We start from the raw sequence: 21,825 nt of genomic DNA on the forward strand, positions 1-21,825 counted from the left end.
GCTTTCCAGAACAGGAAAACAGCCTAAAGCTGCTTCTGGCAGACAAAGTAAACAGCCGGTAGTTTTACATTCCCCCCTCCGTCCTCTATAGGAACAATCAAAGTTGTTTCCGTAAAACTGCGCCCAGTCGCTCTGTCTCTCTCTCTCTCTCTCTCTCTCTTCCTCTCTCTCTCTGCTGGAGGAGTCAGGACAGCCTGGTCGGTGCCAAGGAGGAGTAGGCGTAGACTTCCTTTAAACATTTTTCTTCGCTTTGAAACAAACCTAGTTTGGCGCAAGCTTTGCTCTTACATTTTTCGTTGTTTTGTGTTCCTGTTTTTGCCTTCAATAGCAGAGAAAAGTTTTCCTTTTTTATTTTGAGACATCTAAGCTTCTGCTGACATGGACTGGGGAACAAGTCTGTGGGTGAGTTGACAGCTGACAACCCTTTAGGAGTCATTCCTGACAGAAAAACTTTTCAATACACCCTAAATCTTTGTTTCTCGACTTCTTTTTTTTTTTCTTTTTTTTTTTTTTTTCCGGAGACGCAACATGTAATAGTCGTTACTGTAACGTCGCTGAGCAGAATGATCCTTTGCGGGACTGAACAGACTCCCGCAGACGGAGATTTCGCAACTTCTGCATACCTCATCATTAGCAGGGGAAGTAAAACAGTTTATGGCCCGTTCTGTTCACAGGAAGGTTCTGGACTTATTTACACACTGTTGTTGTGGTTTACAGGCTTTTTCTTTGTGACTCTTGCGTCTTAATGCGGTGCTTTTAATCAGAGATTTGCTTTGTGACAGCCCGGGTCAGGGTGCAAATTACCAGGAGAAACTACTCTGTGTCACCTGTGTTTCCAGATAGCAGTGAACAGGTTAGGAAAACCCAACACTACACACAGCTTATTAACAACAGCGCCACCTGTGGCATCTAAAGCGAATACATTTGTGCTGTGGGCTCCTTACAGATTCAGTCTGTTTTTGTTGTTGTTGTTGTTTTTGTCACATTCAAATGTTTCAGATGATCAAAATATGATTTAATATAAGATAAAGGTAACAGGTACAAATTAAGATCCAGTTTTAAAATAAAGATTTCTTTATTAAGGGCAATTCTTTGCTAAACTATTGTGTGTGATTGGTCAGAATTTCATGGGTGTGTTTATTTATGTGGAAAACAGCCTGACCTTCCAGGTGTGATGCAGTGGGATAACCTTCCATTCTTTTTTTTCTTCTGATAACAAATAATAAAATGAGATTTTCCCATTTATAAAATGATTTCCTCTTCCTCCAAACTTGTGAACTTGTGTAAGAGTTGGTCCTCTCTACCATGATCACAAACTAAATTTAGATAATTAGGGAGGAAAGGCTGAGTTTAAAATGTTTGTGCTTACACACGGACAACTGTCAGTTCATCCTGGGTTTATTTGGCGTATGTATAGATATAAATGGTGTATATCAGAAAAAAATGATAAAGCTAAAACAGCATCAGTACATTTGGCTTCTGCATGGCTGAGAACCCAAACACTGTTCTGTGTCCAGCTGCAGCTCATGCAGGTTTTATTTATTTCAGTTTTGTTTTATCTGTAAACATTTTTTTAATGTGTGAAAAATGTGAAAACAGAGAGAAGCTTCATTATAGTTATCCATAACTTCCATGAATTGTCATCAATACATTGTTGGATACAGTAGTCTGTAACAGTAGTCAGTTTGACCAGCTGTGATTATCATTAACCTGATTATAAACCTGTATGTTCTTGGTACTAGTGACAGTTTTGTTTAAAATCAATCATCTCACTTTAGGATAACATGATATAGTCAGTGTGTTATTGTTCCAGAACAAAACACAGTTTTATATGTCTGTCTGTCAAACGTTTCTCATAGCAGAGCAGAAGAGGACAGTGTTTGATTTTTGACCTTTGCTGAGGTCGATAAAATAGGTGGATCAGATCGACTTCACATGTAGAAATCGTCCGTTCATCGATCTCCCAAAATGAAGGAAGGATAAATCGGTGTGGTGTGGATTGCTGGATGCAGTAGAGTGTCCATGTGTCTCTGGGGCTGCAGAGACACATGGAAGAGCTGCTGTTTTGAAAGTTGCTGCCTTTGTAAAGCTTGTGAGACATTAAACTGACTTTGTTTGCTGTTCAACTAAGTCAATGTTGACTCCTCTTTTCCACTCTACACCTCTCAGTGTAGCAGTGCTTTAGGTTACAGCTCTGTGTTGTTGTAAAGCAGTAAATGCAGTTAGGAGGTCTTACAAAGTCAAAGTCAGTCTGTTTTTAAAACATAAACATGTCTAAAGCTTCCTTGTTAGTGTAGCTGCAGTGTTGTTTCATTTATTGTTATGAGACAGTTTAAGTACAAGTTTAGCTCCATCTTTAGTACAAATTATATTTTCTTTATGCCCCTATTTAATAATTTTTTCTTTGCCTGTGTACCATTACCATCCTAGAACAGGTTCTGTAGAACAGATTCTGACTCCCCGGCTCTTCAGCATGTTACAGTGTAAGCATCTTTTTGTTTGAGTTCATCAAGGATGAGCTGAAAGGAAAAAGAGCCATGTGTAATCTTCATTCAATCTTTTCTGACGGAAAACTGCATTGAACATCTCTTTGTGTTTCTGATTAACAGAAACTGTTCACAACATAAAATAGCTGATCTTAAATGGACCTTTAATAAATTGCAGGATTGTTTTGTGTTCACATCAACTGTCCTTGCTCCCGTTTGTAATACTGTTGATTTAAACTGAGGTTGAAGAAACAAGAAACACTCTTACATCTCTTTTGAGGATTTTTTTTTTCAGGTGTTCCAGAGAGGAATGTGGGAGATGAAGAGATGAAAACACCTCAAGTCTAGAAAAAAATCCTCTCTGACAAAAAGCTTTTTAAAAACCTTTAAACTTCTTCACGATTCCACACTGATCACGTACGGTTACCAATTGTTGAAGTTTCAAAAGCTTTGCGTGTTGGTTTCTGATTAAGAAGATGTGAGTCAGATGATTCCTCTCTGGACATTTACCCAGGATTCTCAGCAGGTTCAGTCAGCAGCCAGATCTGACCTTAGAATGATGTCATACAGGATAAACATAAAGCATTACTTCCATAGTTATTTCTTGCTCTATTATTGATAAACACAAAGCACAACCCTGGGTATTACCTAAGTGGTGGGTGTGCTGAATAGATACTCGGTTGTTCCACCTTATCACCAATAGAAACCATCTGGCCACTTTTCAGAACAACACACACAGAGATCTTCTCTCTGCTGTTGTTTTCTACCTTACCAAAAAATAGATTTAAAGCACATATTTAATACTTTAGCCAGTTACTTTGGTTTCATTTGGTAGCTTTTATCTGAAGCCTTAACTATTTTCATTCCTTGTTAGGTCTCTACTTCTCTTCCTTTGATTCACATGTTCAGAGTTGATGAAGAGGATTGAACTTTCTCACCAGGGGTTAATTTAATCCTTCCTAAACTGTCTTCACCTTCACACTCATTGGCCTTGCTGATGTGTTTCGGTTTTAAACAAAAAGTCATCGTTGCCATAGCAACAATAGTTGCTGGAGTGTCTTCCAAACCTGTTTTCTAATTCAGTACGTAGAGTTATGTTTATTTTTTTTCCCCAAGGGTGACTCATAATAGAATAAAGAAAACCAAAGTAAAAAATAGAAAAATTTCATGGGGAATTCTCTAACCAGGGGAAAATAGAACCCGTAGGTTAAAACTCATACGCACACAGTTGTAATTATTCATTGTCTTGTTGGAACATCCAGTTTGATTCAGCTTTCATCCATCTACCAGAGAACCAGTACTGCAGCTGCACTGCACTGTGATACCACCACCATGCTTGGAAGTTTGTAAAGATTTGAAAATGTCACCTGTAACTGTGGCAAGGAGTTAATTCCTTCTATTAGCTGACATTTAAACCAGAAGACACGTGGACAGCAGTTCAGTTCAGTTCAGTTCAGTTCAGTTCAGTTTAGTTCAGTTTAGTTCAGTTCAGCTCATTTTCATAGTGCCACTTCACAACAAGCGTCATTCACCACAAAAAGCCGTCTTTTTCCATTTGATTTCTTATTTATTTATTATTTACTCATTAATAAATATGAATATTACATGTGCCATCTAAAAGAAATCATAACTGAGAAAAGCAGAAAGAACTACAAACTTACAATATCTGCCCCCTATTCACATAAATGTGAGGCCAGGCGACCCTAGTAGGGTTGGGAGGGGGTTTGGTGTCTATCTCCAGCGAAGGTTTCGGGCGAGAGGCGGGTTACACCCTGGACAGGTCGCCAGTCTGTCGCAGGACAACGACTAAAATTATGTTTTTAAAAATCTTGTCTGTTTTCAAGCAAAACGTTTTTGTGATCATGCTTCAACATCTTCACAATCTCAGAACTGCTTCATTAGAAAAGCCTAAGGTAATATATATATATATATATATATATATATATATATATATATATATATATATATATATATATATATATACATATATATATATATATATATATATATCTTTAAGTAAGTAAGCAAGTAAAGTTTTTTTTCTCATTTTACATTTCCACATAATTTCCACAGAAGCAGAAGCACAACAACTGGCCAATTATGCATGAGTAGCAGAAGTTGCCTGAACGTTTCGGGCGAGAAACATTCAGGCACACATTAAATTAGGGTGTAGATCTTCCTAAGCCACACCCACAAATACCACAAATATCCAACCTCTGATATGTTTAAATCCTAAAACATTTATCCAGCTTGGAGTAAAAAAATAGATATTTAAAAATAACCTTAAGCTCTAAAAACATTCTTGCCTAACTACTGTGTACTCTGTGTATAAATGTCAGATGTACATCAAATATATGTTATGATTTTATTATCAAATTATTTTAACATTAAAATGCTCCCAAAAGCTGAACCTCACACTTGGTCCACTTTGCTACTTCATTTGTTTTAGAAAATCGCTCTGAGAGGCTTTTGAAAAAGAATGAGACCTTTTGGTAAACTGTGTCCCAATGGAGATATGGAATGAGATTGGTTGAAACTGTTTGACCAATTTACTATACTGACAAATGCTAAAAAAAACAACTTAGAAATAGTAAGAAGAAGATGGCAGAACCAGCCCAGCCATTTTCGGGTTTATATGGTGATTGAGATGAGGCGGAGTAAGTTAAGATCACAAACATTTGTGCTGCTGCCAGGATTCTACGTCATAACGACAGACAGGACAAGTCAAACTAGTTCCAGGTTTCACAGCAGCCCCAGAGACAGTCAGTCACAGGGTGGAGGTAGACTGAGCTAATGGTTTTCTCATTCCTAAACAATATTCCCCCCTTTTCACACAAACATGTAGACATAAGAAAGCAAAGTCACAGTGTGTCCCTACACAGGAGTGATAAATCTGGGAGATTTTCTGGGTTAATCTCTTCATCAACAACAGCTTTTGCTTTGGTTTTCTTGTCAGCCATCTGATTTTCCTAATTGCTTTCCTTCCTGGAACAAACATACCGCTCCATTGTCCTGCTGTTTTCTCTCTTCGTGCTCTTTTCTCCTTCACATCCTGCCCCCGACCTTCGCTGACTGTATTCATGTGTGAGCTCTGTTTAGATTTTCTTTTTGACTTCTCAGTATCTGTGTTTACAGCTCTCTATTAAACCAAAACATACAAGTCTCTTTCTTTTCATTTCTCTTATATAACACAGACTGAGGAGCCACCCTGAATCTGTGTTTCACTCTGTGTAAGCAGACGGCTCAGTTTGGTGGCGTGTTGTTTTTCAGAAAACCTTAGAGCGTATTGTTATCCAGCGCTGTGGGGATAAAGGCCTGACGGTTCACTGAAAACAACTGCTGCTGGTCCAACAGGTTTTTTGTGGTTCTGGTAAATGAGTGTGTGTAAACTGATAAGAGTTGTAGGCTATTAGGAGAGTAAAGTATGAGGTTTTTTTGGTTATTGTACCTTTGCACTGTTTCTTTTATGTGTTCATAAATATGCATGCCGTGCTTCTTAGGTAAGAACTCTGCCCAGTAATTTTCTCAGAAGTAGTTAGCATTGACTGAGCAGTGTGTCAGTGTTAGACATAAAACTGACTTCCTCAGGGACCAGCTGTTTGTTACACATGTTAACGTAATGGTGTGTCTCCGCAGAAGAATTTAATCACTCTGGGCTTTTCCTCTTAGGACCAGAATGATGTCATCGACAAACACACTCAGTCTGGCCTTGACTTGCTGGAGCGTTACATAAAGTTTGTAAAGGAGCGGACGGAGATAGAACAGGGCTACGCCAAGCAGCTCAGGTGTGTTCTGACTTTTTTTTTTCTCGGATTGATTTTTCTGTGCATTTTACTGTTTTTAATGTCAGACATCCATGCAAAGCTATGGCTGTAACCACAATGAAAAAGATTTGTGGCTTTCAAGTTTTCAAATAAAGAAAAATGGAAAGGTGTTAAAGTATTTGTCTTCTGAATTTGATGCCACTGTGCAATTAATAACCCCCAAAAGCATCATAGTGGCAGTATCATGCTGCAGGGATGCTTTCCTTCAGCACAGACAAATAACGTGGTCATACTTTATGGGAAGATGGATGGATGTAAATACAAGGCAATACTGAATAAATAATAATACAATTAATGATTTAAACCTGTAAAAGCAGCAGTGGCCCAGCCAAAGTCCAAATCTAAGTCAAACAAAGAATATGTGGCAAGAGCTGAGAATCTGAGCTCTGCTATGCTGTAGAGTAACATCCCCAACACCCTTTCATACTCATCTGTCATCAAATCCCTATAAAATACACTGAATGGAAATGTAGGCTTTCAATGGACTTGTAAAATGTCAATGTTGTTTCTTTTGATTGCCTAACAGGAATTTGACGAAGAAGTACTCCAAACGAGGAGGCAAAGAGGAGCAGGAGTGCAAGTAAGAAAATAAATCGCTCATCAAAATCCTCCATAGTTCTGATTTTCTTTTCTTGCACTTGAAATTGTGTTGATTTTGCAATGGCATTGATGAAGATCATTGCTTTTTTAAAACAATGATCGATTGTCATACTTCCATTCTAATGAAATTAGAAACCCCCAGAAGACTGTAAAATGCTACACAATTAAATGCAAAAAGATCTTCATGATCTTCATACCAATAAGAATGTAAGACAGAGGGTGTCTGTTCAAAGGAAAAATAACCATTTTGGAGGATTTTAGTAACTTTAGCATATCAGGAGAGGACTGTATAATTGACTGGCATCGGCTCAGTTTAGGTTTGGTCAGGAAGGTGTTGTGGGTGTAGTCCATTGAGATCCAGCCAGTGGGCTGATCCAGACCACTCTGAACAGGTTTTATGTTGCAGTCGACTTGGAAATGCCTTCTAGTCCCACTGAAAACCTGGAATAAGTTTCAGGGCATGGGGAGGCCTGGGAGCTGTACTGCAGGACAGAGCAAACTAGACAGGTAGTTACTGTAATAATTAGCCTTCAGGTATTATGTACATTGTGAGTTTGTTAACAACCATGGACATTATATGTACAAAATAAATTCATTTTGTGCTGCACTTGCATAAACTCACATAAAGCATTTTTAGAAAAACCCTACCTTTAATTAGATTTTTTTCAAGTGGGAAAACATTCCTCAATCATTTTTCTTTTCACAAATCACAATCACTTTGAAGGAGATATAAATGAAGCGTTTTTATAATTTATGTTATAGTATATGTTTTAAATGAAATTTGAATCAGTAATGCATGACTTCCTGTTTACATGTACAAATATTACATGAGACAGGCGCTGGACAGTCAATCCTGCAGTCACCCTCCTAAAAATCCCATTTTAGGGTTATTTACACATTTTTAATATAATTACAGACGATGCTATATGCTGCTAAAGAAAGATATAGCTCAGACCCCAAAAAATTCTACCTTGTATAAATGTTGAGAATAACAACCATTATAAGCGTTAACCTATGGCTTCACTGGCCATCTCAAAGTATGCCATGTTTTAAAGCTATAGCTTTAAAAGCTTTGAATGTTTCTATCATTCCTGCAGTTTAAAGTTTTTCTGATGAATCACCAGAGGAAGTGAATATAGTTTAGAGCAGAGTTGTTCCCAACGCATTACGGCTCTTCCTCAAACACTCTAATTCTTCTGGTTTAAGAGTAAGACAGTCGGCTTATTGGAGATTCATGGGCATTAAATCAAAGGATGTCACCCATTACAATTGTCAAGGTAATGCTCCTTTGAATATGAGACTGGTATTTAAAAAATCTAAGGCATGTCTCTTTTTAGCAGTCTTCAGGCTAACTGACTAATTGGCTGACTAATACTAAGTGTTACTCTTTAAAAATGATATTCTGAGCAATAAGCAATAAGACTTTAACACTTCTTCAGCACTTCAGCAGTCATAAATATTTCAATAATTATTCTATTTAGATCTCATCAGAAACTCCGGCTGAGATCATAAATCTCTTCCAGAAGGGATTTACAATATTTTGCCATCTGTGACTGTGAAGAAGTGTTAACAATAAAAATATATATTTTAGAATGATCTAATTGTTCTCAGCTGGCACGGTATATGAATGGAATAGTTTTTGACTAAAGCAAGATTTATTCTAAAGCAGCATAATATGCTGTAACAGTAAGAGTATAACATAATATACTGTAAGTTATATTATTGTTTATAAAATATAAGTTCTTTTGAAATACTGCTTATGTGCTTAGACACCAAATTTAGAGTTGGTAAACTTTGAAAAACTAAAATATCTAATGTTTACATTGTGGCCCTTGGCTACCAGAAAATGCTGCCATCTCTTAGCAACAGCTTAACAACAAATATTGTTCTTGTTCAAAAAACATAAGATTTCCTCTGCTCTTTTGAAACACTACGTATCTTATAAGACTTAAAAATTGTCACTTTGTAGAAAAGTGAAAATGTTTTTTTTGCCATTAATGGTACACAGACATTGAACACAAAAGTAAAAACCTGATTTAAACTTCGTGGCAGTTTGTTACCAGAAAAAGAAAAAATGCTCATCTCTTACCACCAAATTAATAAGTTATATTATTGGTTATAAAATATAAGTTCTTTTGAGATACTGCTTATATGCTTAGACAAAAAATTTAGAGTGGATAAACCTTGAAAAACTAAAATATCTAATGTTTACATTGTGGCCCTTGGTTACCAGAAAATGCTGTCATCGCTTAGCAACAGCTTAACAACAGATATTGTTATTGTTCAAAAAACATAAGATTTCCTCTGCTCTTTTAAAATAATACTCATCTTATTTTACTTAAGAATTGTCAAGTTGGTGAATTTTGGAGAAAAGGGAAAATATTTTTTTACCATTAGTGGTACACAGACATTGAACACAAAAGTAAAAATATTATTTAAACTTTATGGCAGTTTGTTACCAGAAAAAAAACACTCATCTCTTAGCACCAAATTAATAAGTAATATTATTGTTTATAAAATATAAGTTCTTTTGAAAAACTGCTTATATGCTTACACAACAAATTTAGAGTTGGTAAACTTTGAAAAACTAAAATATCTAATGTTTACATTGTGGCCCTTGGTTACGAGGAAAAGACTGTCATCTCTTAGCAACAGCTTAACAACAAATATTGTTATTGGTCAAAAAACAAGATTTCCTCTGCTCTTTTGAGACACTACATATCTTATAATACTTAAAAATCGTCATTTTGGTGAAAAGTGAAAATGTTTTTTTACCATTAATGGTACACAGACATTGAACACAAAAGTAAAAACTTCATTTATACTTCGTGGCAGTTTCTTACCAGAAAAAGAAAAAACGCTCATCTCTTACCACCAAATTAATAAGTAATATTATTGTTTATAAAACATAAGTTCTTTTGAGATACTGTTTATATGCTTAGACAAAAAATTTAGAGTGGATAAACCTTGAAAAACTAAAATATGCAATGTTTATATTGTGGCCCTTGGTTACCAGAAAACGCTGTCATCTCTTAGCAACAGCTTAACAACAAATATTGTTATTGTTCAAAAAACATAAGATTTCCTCTGCTCTTTTAGAGTACCGTACTACTCATCTTATTCTACTTAAGAATTGTCAAGTTGGTGAAGTTTGGTGAAAAGTGAAAATATTTTTTTGCCATTAATGGTACACAGACATTGAGCACAAAAGTAAAAACCTGATTTAATCTTCATGGCAGTTTGTTACCAGAAAAAGAAAAAAACGCTCATCTCTTAACACCAAATTAATAAGCTATATTATTGTTTATAAAACATAAGTTCTTTTGAAATACTGCTTATATGCTTAGACAACAAATTTAGAGTTGGTAAACTTTGAAAACCTAAAATATCTAATGTTTACATTGTGGCCCTTGGTTCCCAGAAAACGCTGTCATCTCTTAGCAACAGCTTAACAACAAATATTGTTATTGTTCATAAAACATAAGATTTCCTCTGCTCTTTTAAAATACTATTTATCTGATTTGACTTAAGAATTGTCAAGTTGGTGAAGTTTGGAGAAAAGGGAAATTGTTTTTTTTACCATTAATGGTACACTGACATTGAACACAACAGTAAAAATCTGATTTGTGCTTCGAGACAGTTTGTTACCAGAAAAAGAATAAACGCTCATCTCTTAACACCAAAGTAATACAATATAAAGTAATTGTTAGTGTCATTAATCCAACCTGTTCAGATTTTGTTCTGCTTAAAATGCAGTTCAAGTCCATTTTTTAAAAGTACGGTAATCAGAACAGTTATTGCTGTTTTTGAGATATTCGTTTTGACATTATTAGGCAAAGCAATAACAGGTTTCTGCATCCATAAGCTGGCAGTTAGCAAATATAGAGCTAATCATTCACATTAAATGCAATCAGATATTGATTGCAGCTTTAGTGAAGTAAACTTCACTAAAGCTGCATGTTAGTAGACTATATTTTTTAATGGAAAGTTAATTGAGTTCACAATGTAAATAAAATCATAAAACTCAATGTTGCCCAAAATAAACAAAAATATTTTCTTATGTCTTCTCAAGAAATAATTGGTTCAACGTGGTTAGATTTGTTGTCCACAGATAAAATATAGTCTTCTCCAAATATGTTTACCACAATAGGAATAAAACAAAAATATACAAAAATAATGTATGAAAACAGAATTATTCTTTGTCAGCAATGGTCTATTATTTAGATTCATTACACAAAAATGGAGTGGAATATTATTTCTGTTTAATATTTTGTATGACTTAGATTATGAGCTAATGAAAAAGGATTTTGAGGACAGAGGTGATAGGCTCAGTACTTGGCTGGGAATGCATGCATTACTGCATCAAAGCGTTGGGCATGGAGTGGATCACCCTGTAGGTCTGCTGACATGTGATGGAAGACCAGGTTGCAATAGCAACCTTCAGCTCATCTTCATTGTTGGGTCATTGTCCCTCACTTCCTTGATGATACTCCATAAATCTTTCCACTCCATTTTTCCATTCATATTCAGTCTGTGTGCAGCAACTTTTTTTAAAAAATTAATATTTTGGTCCTCAGACCCTCGTTGTGGAAGACATCAGTGACTGTCTGCTTTTAAGCCAGCAGTCTTCTTTATGACAATATCGGCCATGACATAACAATTCTTCAATAAAAATCCTTTGTAATTAGCTTGTATTGTAAAAAATTTTGTGTTTCGGTAGCTTTAAGCCAAAAATCATAATTTTTAAATTGCAAAAATTCTTTGACTGTAAAAAATCTGTATTATCTGTGAGCTACACATTTGCAGTCAATATAATATGATTATATGATGCAATAAATAATGCAGGAGTCAGTATAATCAACACTGGTCATTGTAAAATGATCTTTATTAGATCATATTCTTTGCTTACAGTAGTCAACCACAAAATACAGTTTGATGGGTTTTGCTTTTCTGATGTATTTCCAACTTTCCCTCTCACTGCTGGTGTAGGTTCAGCAATCACGCGTCTTTCCAGGAGGTCCTGAATGAGCTGGGTGACTATGCAGGCCAACGGGAGCTTGTTGCTGAGAACATGTCGGCCAACATCTGCGATAAGCTTAGCAAATATCTCCAGGACCTCAAACAGGAACGCAAAACAGTGAGTGGGGGAGGAATGTGAAGTTTTGAAAGATCCCATCTTGCTGAAGTTTGCAGTGTTATCATCCAAAGCTGCAGCAGATTCCTCACAGCTTCTCTGTTTTCAGTACCTTTCTGACGCCAAGAAGGCCCAGCAGAATCTCGAGAGCAGCTTCAAACACCTAGAAATTGTGAGTAAAGAGTTGGTGATTTAGTTTTTTACATCTAAATTAACCATGTTGTAAATTATAATAGATGTCTTGCTTTTGCTGTGGAATTGTTTTACAGGCTTCTAAATCTTAACTTAGTTACTCTTTGTTAATTGTTCTCATTCAAACACATTTTTGATTTATGTTTTGTATTGATCCAATGATACAATTATACCTTAGAGATTATAGTAATAACACTCAGGAACAAGTGAGGAGAACAGAGCAAATCTTAATCCTTCCCTAATTTGTAGAGTAAGGTCTTAGTTCCATGACTTGGCTTTGTTAATTCTGCTATTGCTGAAATGTAATATATTTACACATGTTCATGCTTGCAGATTAAAAAGCGCTTTGCCAAGGAGTGGGCGGAGGCAGACAAAGCCACACAGCAGGCAGAGAAAACAGAGAACGACGCTAATGCCACCAAAATTGAAGTTGATAAAGTAAACACTCGTAAACATTGGCTGTTAAACATTAGCGTTCTACCTGTCCTTTTTACGCCATCCTTTATATTTGGACCTGCATCCTTTAATCTTCCATTGTCTTTATTTGTATGTATTCTCTAGGCCAAGAACCATGCTCTTGCTCGTACGCGTGCAGCAGAAGAATTCAGGAACAACTATGCAGCAGAACTCCAGAAATACAACAAAGAACAAAAGTCCTTCTACTACACAGAGATACCACAGATCTACAACGTGAGAAAGTCTTTTTGACGCACTGTAACAACGCTGCTCGGTAGTTTCTGTTCAAATCGAATCTAAAAGAGTTTGATGATTTGTGTTTTGAACAGAAACTCCAAGACATGGACGAGCGGAGGATCCAGCAGCTGGCAGAAGGTTACTGCCTGTTTTCACACATTGAAACGGAGGTTCTGCCAATCATCTCCAAGTGTCTGGAGGGAATTGCTGCTGCAGGAACAAAAATTGATCACAAAAAGGCAAGTGGGTCACTCTGTTCTTCTGACATGTCTGACATTTCTCTGATCTGATGGGCAGCAAACTCAATCAATCAATCAATCAATCAATCAAGCTTATTTGTACAGCACATTTCGGCAGCATGGCAGTTATAGAAAAGAAATATTAACAGTAACCAAAGATAGGAGCCAGTTGTTTATGAAAGATGTAAAGCTGAACACAGATATGTTGCTTCAGTTGCGTTCTCCTAGAAGGCAGGAAATAATTCCATATAATAAAAATAATTTTTGTGACATTCTTCGAGAATATTTCTATGTTTTCTCAACAGACCACCGCAAATCCTTTGCTGCAATTCTCGTTAGATTTTTCTTTGTTCACTTGGCCAGCATTGTTCTCCAGCTGCTGACTGACCCACCGTGATGTCACAGTTCATGCAGAAAAATCCGATATTCTGCAACACATGAAGCTTTGGAGCCTCTTTATTTCTGTGAACTCATGTGACAACGGCTCAAAAACATGTTGTGTCCCTCTGGTGTTGCCAGACTTTAAGTCCGGTGTTTAAATTGTTTTGTTTCACCCAGTGAACACAGGAATTTAAATGACCCTCATCAACATGTTTAAGGCTTTTTAAGTCCGGCATCAGATTCAAACAGGCTTGAGGCTGTACCTGCTGCCAAAGGATCATCAACAGCATATTAAGTAAACATACTTAATATGTATGATTTTTGATTTCAGATCAGAAATCAAAATCAACCACCAGAGCTGGACCATTTGATCCAATGTGTAAAACCATGAGCTCTGAAACATCACCCTTTCTGCAGTGAGTGTTGATTCACAGCCGATGTTTATTTTTTGTGTCGTGGCAGGACTCAAAACTTTTAATAGAGCTACACAAGTCTGGCTTTGACAGACCCGCCGATGTGGAGTTTGAGGACTACTCCCAGGGCATCAAACCATCAAACTCAGAATCTACCCTCAACCCTCTGAAAGGACGCAAGCACAAGATCTTCAAGAAGCAAAAGGTGAGCATGACTGTCTTTGAATATGTTTGGAGAGAGAGAGAGTCAGATATTAACACAGCTTCACCCATCTGTTTCCCTTTAATATTAAGATGTATAAATATGAATCAGCTTGTCTTTCTCCTGCAGTCAGAGAGAGCTGCTGCCTTGTCAATAACTTTAGATAAATAACTAGAGACGTTAGTGTGGCTCTACTTACCTTTGCTCTGCTGGTCCTACCTGTAGGAACCTGCTATAAATAACACACTATCTTTTATCACAATGTCTTAAAATAATACACAAATCATATCTTATCAGCCAGCGTTATCAATGCAGACATGCCCCTCTTTGACTTTTAATACGTGCTGTTTGAAATATTTCTTCATCTCAAAATCTTGCTCTTCCTGTCTTTCGTTTTGATCACTGTTGTTTTATTTCAACAAATCCCTCCATCTTGTCTTTTTTCTGTGTTCTCCAGCAGTGTCAATTTTGAAAGCAACTTTTGATTTAGTTTTAGTGTCAGTGGTTTGACTAAAATGTAATTTAGATTTAGTTGTAATTTAGTCATCAGAACTGTTTTAGTCTCAGGCTAATTTTAGTCGACTAATTATAATAAAAATTTTGTCAACTAAATCTACTGTCAATTTAGCTGACAAAATCAATTGCAACAACCATTGTAGTTAGCATGATAGTGAAAGAAGTGGTTCTGATGCTCAGCTCTTCTGAGCTCTACTTATCTGTAGTTTTCACTTCAATCTTTCCGTCTGTCTGTCCTTTCGGCTCTCCATTCTGTTCTGTTCTGTCCCAGTCTGAATGAGTTCAGTCAAACTCTCACACCCACACACACACACACACACACACACACACACACACACACACACACACGCACACACAGGATTTTTTTCCTTCATACATAAAGGGTGGTTGTTGAGAGCTGGTCCAGTTTGGACCAGGTCTGTGTTCACATCTGTTGTATCTACAGCCAACATGTTTCAGTAAAACTGTACATTATAAGTTTGATTTGTTGTACCTTCGTTTCATGCTGAGTCATTCTTTCTCTCTGTCTAGATAACACATGGTGAAAAGCACACTGTAATGTTCATCTTCAGAAGGACATGAAAGGTGTTGGATAACTGGATTGGTTTACTTGGGAAGTTAAACAGTAACTCCACAATAGATTCAGAAAACAACCCCTACTAACCTTACATACCTGGATGCATCTAACCAAAACATTTGAGGATTAAACACCAAATTCAGAGGCTGCCCCTCGAAGTCTACTGTGCCTAAATTCAGTGCAAAAGAGCTAAAACTGCAGTTCTTTAAATGGCCACTTGAGGCTGGCTCCAAAAGAAGAGCTGCAAATCTTTACTGATCATCTATTTATTGTGTCAATGTTAGTGGTGGAGTCGGGGCTTATTGGACTACAAGTGAAAATTTTGTCCACAAAGACGAGGTGTTAAAAAATTAGGTAAACTTAAGGATACGACTGAGTTCAATCAAAGCTACACAGTGATGGTTAGTAGACTGGTTGAAAGCATTTCCAATCTGATCCAATTTATGTGTGACGGGTTCCCTTACCTGTGACTCAAATTAATGATAAGTCAGTGCTGCTCCTGACAGAAAGTCATCAGAATACAAAGGAGATCTGCAGGCAGTCCCAATGTTCCCCACTGGGTTAGGGTTAGAACCAGCAATGAGAAGTGAGGACCAGACCTGGAGAACTATGATCTGCTTCAGGTTGGAGTTTATTAGAAATGTTAGAAATCCTCTTTGCATCTCGTCCCAGTCTGATAAGCATTTGGTTTGATTTCTAGTTGATTTGATTTCTGTTTCTCCAAACTGTTTCTACTGACTTTCTGACAGCAGCTCTGTCAGAAAATCCAAGATCCAAACTATCTGGCTGAAGCTGCTGACAGACTTTTATTGAACCTCTTTTATTGTTATTATGTTCTGATGAAAGTCCCTGCTGACATCCTGGATCTAGGTGGAGTTACTGTTTCACTAGAATAACCAAAGTGAGTTTAATTTGGGAAATGTTTGCTTTGATTTTGTTCAGGGATCTCTGATCAAATATTTACCTGTGATGGTATAATAGACACAGTGATTATGCCATCAGTTCTTTGTAATTTAGAAATCAATATCATATGTACATAGCCTTAGTTTTATTTTCATTATTTTGGTCCAAACATTATTTTTCTTACATATTTGCTCATTATTTAAAAATTGAAAAAGTAAAGAAATATATGAAAATCAATTTGTCACACTGCTTAAAACCTGAGATGCAGTTATAAAAAAACATCAGGTCCACATAGCTTGCCGCTCATTTGAACACTCACACGGTATGCTGACTGTGTTAGCAGTTGTTTGGGAATACTTGGCTGCATGGGAAGTTTCTGTCTGAACCTTTGATGTTTGAGTGTTAGAGCATTTTTCATCAAACTTCTTCAATGACACAAACTCAGGAGCCACTATTCAAGCTGTTCCTAACAGAGAGTCATCATGTACTTTATGAAACTTTCATGAGACCCTTTGATTGTAAAATTCAGACTAAAAGCAGATATTGTTTAAAGAATTTTAAGTTAATTAAAATATAAGAAAAAACATTATTGCTGTTCAAGTAGCTGAACAGCAATAAGCTTATTCTTAATCTAAAGTCTTGACAAATTTAGACTAAAACAAGTTTAATCTATATAATAAGTTTATAATTAAAAGATTATAAAATAACGTCCTCTTTTATGTCAGTCTAAACATTTACCATAAAGACATGGTAAAAAAGACTTTGACATTCCCTTGCATAATTTTTATTTATGCTTGTGTGGCATCACAGGTGGTTCATTCTGAACCAGAGCAAATCACTTTAGAGCTGAAATTTATGGGTATTTTCTCTGGGTTAGTAGGAGGGAACCTAGTTCTCACCTCGTCTGAATCCTTCATTTCTTTACATATTCTGTTTCCTCGTTATTTTTTGTTCTTTGTTTGCTCTATTTGAAGCTGTACAAACTGTTTTCTCCTTTCACTTTTATTGTAATTATAATCTCTTCAACTTTTTCAAGTTTGGCTGCATTACAAACACAGACTTCACTGAGTTTCATTTGGATTCTGAAGAGGAAGCAAGATGACACAGACCCCTTTACTCTGATACGCCTAAATCAAATCCAATCCTACCGCTTGGATCTAGAAGTCATTTCCTAGACTCGACATAGGAACGTAGCTGTTCTGTGAAGACCTCAGAGGTTCATTACAGAACATTATGAGCATCCAGCATCGTGAAGACCAAAGAACAAAGATCCAGGGAGGAAGTTGTTAGGTTACTGCAGGATGGCTCAACCTGGTCCTGGTGGCCCATCGCCCTACACACTTTAAGTTTCCCTGCTTCAGCACACTTGGTTCACATGACTGCTGTGAAGCAAAAACCTGTTAATCAGCCATCAATAGGAATCAAGTGTGCTGAAGCAAGACCAGGGTTTGGAAACACTGGGAACAGTATCCCAAAGTGGAATATTTTGCAAAGCACTGTTCACTACATCATCTGAAAGTATTAAGATTATAATACAAAGTTTAAGACATAGTCATCCACCCAGGCTGAGGAGCAAAGAGAGCACTAAGCAGTCCTGAGATCCATAACAACTCTCAATGAGCTGCAAAGATTCACAGCTTAGGCAGGAGACAAGAATCACAATACTTGTAGATGGTGATAATCTGATGCAAGAAAAAAAATGCTTGATGTCTGCCAGATGTAGGAAACAGTGCAAACAGCGACAATTTGGCCTTCATTCAAAATGATTTGTATTATAAAAATGATCATTCTGAACGTACCACACTGAATGCTGCAGGGATTCTTTTGTTCAGCATGGACAACTGAGCTGGTGAGGGTTTAGAGGCATTACTACAACAAAATATGTTTATACAGCCTGAAAAATGTTGTTCTTTCAGCAGGACAAACACCCTAAACATGCAACCAGACCTGCCATGGTCTGTGTATTTGTCAGAATGGTCCAGTCAAAGACCAGAAATAAATCTAACTTAGAATCTGTGGCAAAACTCGAAACTTCATTCTCATAGACTCTCACCATCACACTGACGTTACAGAGAACAAGAGGCCAAAATTTCAGTCTGTAAAAACATACATGGAAAGACTTGATAGGCAGCTGTAACGCTGTAAGATATTCCATAAAATACTGACTCACAAATGCATGCCACACTTCAGTTTATTAAGAAAACTATGAAAACTACATATTGTATTTCTCTGCGCAGTTATACCCTACTTTGCGTTGGTCTATGACACAAAATGTAAGATTTGTGGCTGTAATATGACTAACTGTGGAAAAGTTGAAGAGATGTGGATACTTTTGCCAGGGATTGTTCATTATGCTCTGATCACGTGTCATAGTCATCTGCATTGATGCACTGTTTGTTTGTGCAGTCTCCTCCTGCAGAGGATTTCTCCCACCTTCCTCCAGAACAGAGGAAGAAAAAGCTGCAGGCAAAGATTGATGACATCACCAAAGAACTGACCAAGGAAAAGGACTCAGGGTAAAACTGAGAGTTGCTAACTTCTGTTTCTTGGAAACAAAGTGAAAGTAAAACCAGGCTCTGTTCAGTGGGAAATCTTAGAGATATGCTGCCTTATCGATGCAATGCTCTGTTACACAACATGTCCTCTGAACACTTCCCATTATTAAGATTCTTATCAGAAATTCCACCACTGAAAGAGATTTCCTGTCATCAGAGGTGTTTTTGATGGTGGACCCAAATGCAGAGAGGCTGAGGTAGCTTAGATGAGGAATGTTTTAATGAAAAAATGATAATCAGAACTTAAAAAAACTAATTTAGATCACAGGGAGCCAGAGCAGAGCAAAAAACATAACTCCAAAGTAAAAAAAAAAATCCAGGTAAACAGAGAAGAGATGGGATGGAAAGGGGTGTGAGCAGGAGAAGGGTTAAAATACCGGAACAAAAGACATGGACTGATGAGTTAATGGGTTCCAGGTGTGAGGAGAGAGAGAGAAATGGCACAGTGGGCGAGGGAGAGTATGCAAGGAAATAAATCCAACATTAAAGAATAAGTAGACCTAAGATTAATAATTAAACTGAAGTAACAAAGAATAACTGGACACAAGAAGTAAACATAATGAACTAGAATCACCAAAGGACTGAACTAAAGTAAAACAGAAACAAGACTGATGTAATAAAAAAGAAAGAGACTAAGGAACACAGAATAATCTAACCTCAAAAACAATGCAGGACACAAAACTTCTTTATTAGAAGCAGACCATTCCCCAGCAGTAACACCTCTGTCTGTCTGTCTATCTGTCTGTCTGTCTGACCTCAGCGAGGCTCTGGAGAAGATGAGGGGTGTGTATGAGCAGAATCCACAGATGGGCGACCCCTCCTGCTTGGAGCCCCAAATCACACAGACAAGCCAGAACATCGGCCGCCTGAGAGGGGAACTGGCTAAATATGAGGTTATTACACAATGTGCAGATATGCATATGTACAACACATTGTCTGAGTTTAAACATTTGACTTGTCCATTCCTCCCAGATGTGGTTATCAGAGGCGGTGGGTGGAGAAGACTCCTCACACAATATCACCAACAATAACAGTCAGTCTGGGTAAGACCTGCATTTAAGGGATTATTTGGGATCTGCAGTACTTTTGTTGTTGTTCATTAGAAAGCCACGCTTTCTAGTCAAATAAATTTTGTCAACCAGGCAGCCTTTCATTTTTTGTTATTTGTCTTTCTTTTCACTTCATTTCTGTTGAACCTTGGTATCATCTTCTGCCACGTTGCGTTAAAGATGGAGAAACGGCCACAGAAACATGTCTACTGCAGAAGAACAGTTTGTTTGAATCAAGTCCCATATTTAGGAAATTTGTAAAAATCCATCAGTGGATTAACTACAACTTTCAAAATCTGCAACCAAAATGTCTGTGGGAATCACTATTAGTTTTTGTCTGTCAAATTCAGTTTTTCTTTTTCTTTTTGCCATTTTTTTTAAACAATTCAACTATCGAAATGACAGCAAACAATGTCTCTGTGACATGCTGCTGGTCAAAGTGTCCCGAGTTTAAATTTGTCAGAACCTTTTTGTGGGAATGCAGACTCTAAGTTCATTTGTGGTTTGACAAAAGAAAAGAAAAGAGAAATTGCAAGAAAGCAAAGACTTTGGTTACTGTCCTGGACACATGGAAAGAATTATTGCATTTCACCACAGTGGAACCCTTAAGAGTTTCATCTGAGTTTAACTTTTCCTAAACAAAAATTTGATAACTGAATATTTACAAATAACATTATAAGATTATTTATATAACTGTTTATGGCAAACATAATGCCTACCTGCAAGTCAAGATTAAAAAAGGAACATATGGTGGCATGCAGGCAGAGTGGGCTGATATACAGAAGGAAGGGATTATTTCCTATCCTCTTCCCCTCTTCTCTCTCTTCCCATTTTCTGACTGATAACAGAATAAAGGCTGCTAGTGTCACCAAAAAGGGAACATTTTGGTAATTTCACTGCTTATCTTAACTAATCCTAGGAACAAAATAGACTATAAGAAAGGAGAGTTATTTCCTTTTTTATTTGTGACTCCTACCTCATGGGTCACTGTAATGAATTTGCAGAACTTTAATGAACAAGAAAATGTCGTGTGAATCTCGTTTTGTTCTCCTCCAGCATAACAGCCACACAGAATTCGTCATCTAACCTCTACGCAGAGTTTGATGACGAGTTTGATGACATCGAAAGTCCCGTTGGTCAATGCACTGCTCTCTACACCTTCGCAGGTACATTTGTGATTTACCTGTTGAGCTTCTGTTAGAATAAATCTGCTCTTCATGTTTCTGCATCTGATGTGTTCTGGTGTACAGCCAACAGCGAGGGCACCATTTCTATTACTGAAGGGGAGCTGCTGACTATCATGGAGGAGGATAAAGGAGATGGATGGATGAGAGTCCTCAGAGGCAGTGGAGAGGAGGGCTACATACCAACATCATATGTCAGACTCACACCTTAGTTTAGTTCCATCCCAGAGTTTTTTTCTGCAAGGTCAAAGATCTAGTGGTGAACACAAAGGCATGGGAGATGATTGCAGCTGCCCTCAACCTGTGTTTCATCGCTTCCAGAGATGGTTACAGTGAAATGAATATGAGTGGGTATTATTCACTTATATTGCAGTATATTACACTCCAGATCTCTGCTCTCTGTGACATGAAATGCTTCCTCAATATGCAGATTACCAGCCTGGTGTGGTCCTTATCAGTTTAAGTGCATTTAAAACTTAGAAATGACAGATCTAGTGAATGTTTACCTTAATTTTTGTCACACTGATGATGTAAGAGCTGTTATATAGAACCTTATTAATGTATTCATTCCATTTGGATTTTCTATTTTTTTGTTTGATTAAAACCACAAACCTCAAAGTGTTTCAGTAGGTCATTTTGAAGTAAACAAACACAAAGCAATGCACAATGTTATGTTGCGATATGAGGCTGAAAAGTGTGGCCTGCATTTGTATTCAACCCCCTTTAGTCTGGGGCTTTTAGAGTCCAGGTGGGTGTAATTTAATACCAGATATGAAATACTAATCCAGCTTTTAAACATCTGATGGCAAGGGGAGTATTAATCAGAGAAGCCATGAAGTCAATGGTATCTGGAAGAGCTGGAGAAATTCACAGCTGA

The 21,825-nt window shown here is 37.1% G+C and overlaps 1 protein-coding gene across 1 annotated transcript; it reads left to right on the top strand.

Annotated features, from left to right (window-relative positions):
* The first annotated feature begins 171 nt into the window (after window positions 1-171).
* LOC122829474 (cdc42-interacting protein 4 homolog) lies at window positions 172-21,566 on the top strand. Its single transcript, XM_044114046.1, has 14 exons — window positions 172-402; window positions 6,156-6,271; window positions 6,837-6,890; window positions 11,900-12,047; window positions 12,154-12,216; window positions 12,570-12,674; window positions 12,798-12,926; window positions 13,022-13,168; window positions 14,012-14,167; window positions 18,567-18,676; window positions 19,476-19,608; window positions 19,688-19,758; window positions 20,821-20,930; window positions 21,015-21,566. Exons 1-14 carry the CDS (start codon window positions 379-381, stop codon window positions 21,158-21,160), a joined length of 1,512 nt encoding a protein of 503 aa, XP_043969981.1. The 5' UTR covers window positions 172-378; the 3' UTR covers window positions 21,161-21,566.
* Window positions 21,567-21,825: the final 259 nt, after the last annotated feature.

This window comes from Gambusia affinis, linkage group LG04, assembly GCF_019740435.1.
Source record: "Gambusia affinis linkage group LG04, SWU_Gaff_1.0, whole genome shotgun sequence".
NCBI classification, from domain to species: Eukaryota; Metazoa; Chordata; class Actinopteri; order Cyprinodontiformes; family Poeciliidae; genus Gambusia; species Gambusia affinis.

What these genes read in the sequence shown, in the direction of transcription:
- LOC122829474 (XM_044114046.1), top strand. Translation starts at nt 379, where the DNA reads ATGGACTGGGGAACAAGTCTGTGG. An exon ending in GGCTACGCCAAGCAGCTCAG is followed by an intron (nt 6,272 to 6,836) that starts GTGTGTTCTGAC and finishes ATTGCCTAACAG; the next exon opens with GAATTTGACGAAGAAGTACT. An exon ending in GGGAACTGGCTAAATATGAG is followed by an intron (nt 19,609 to 19,687) that starts GTTATTACACAA and finishes CATTCCTCCCAG; the next exon opens with ATGTGGTTATCAGAGGCGGT.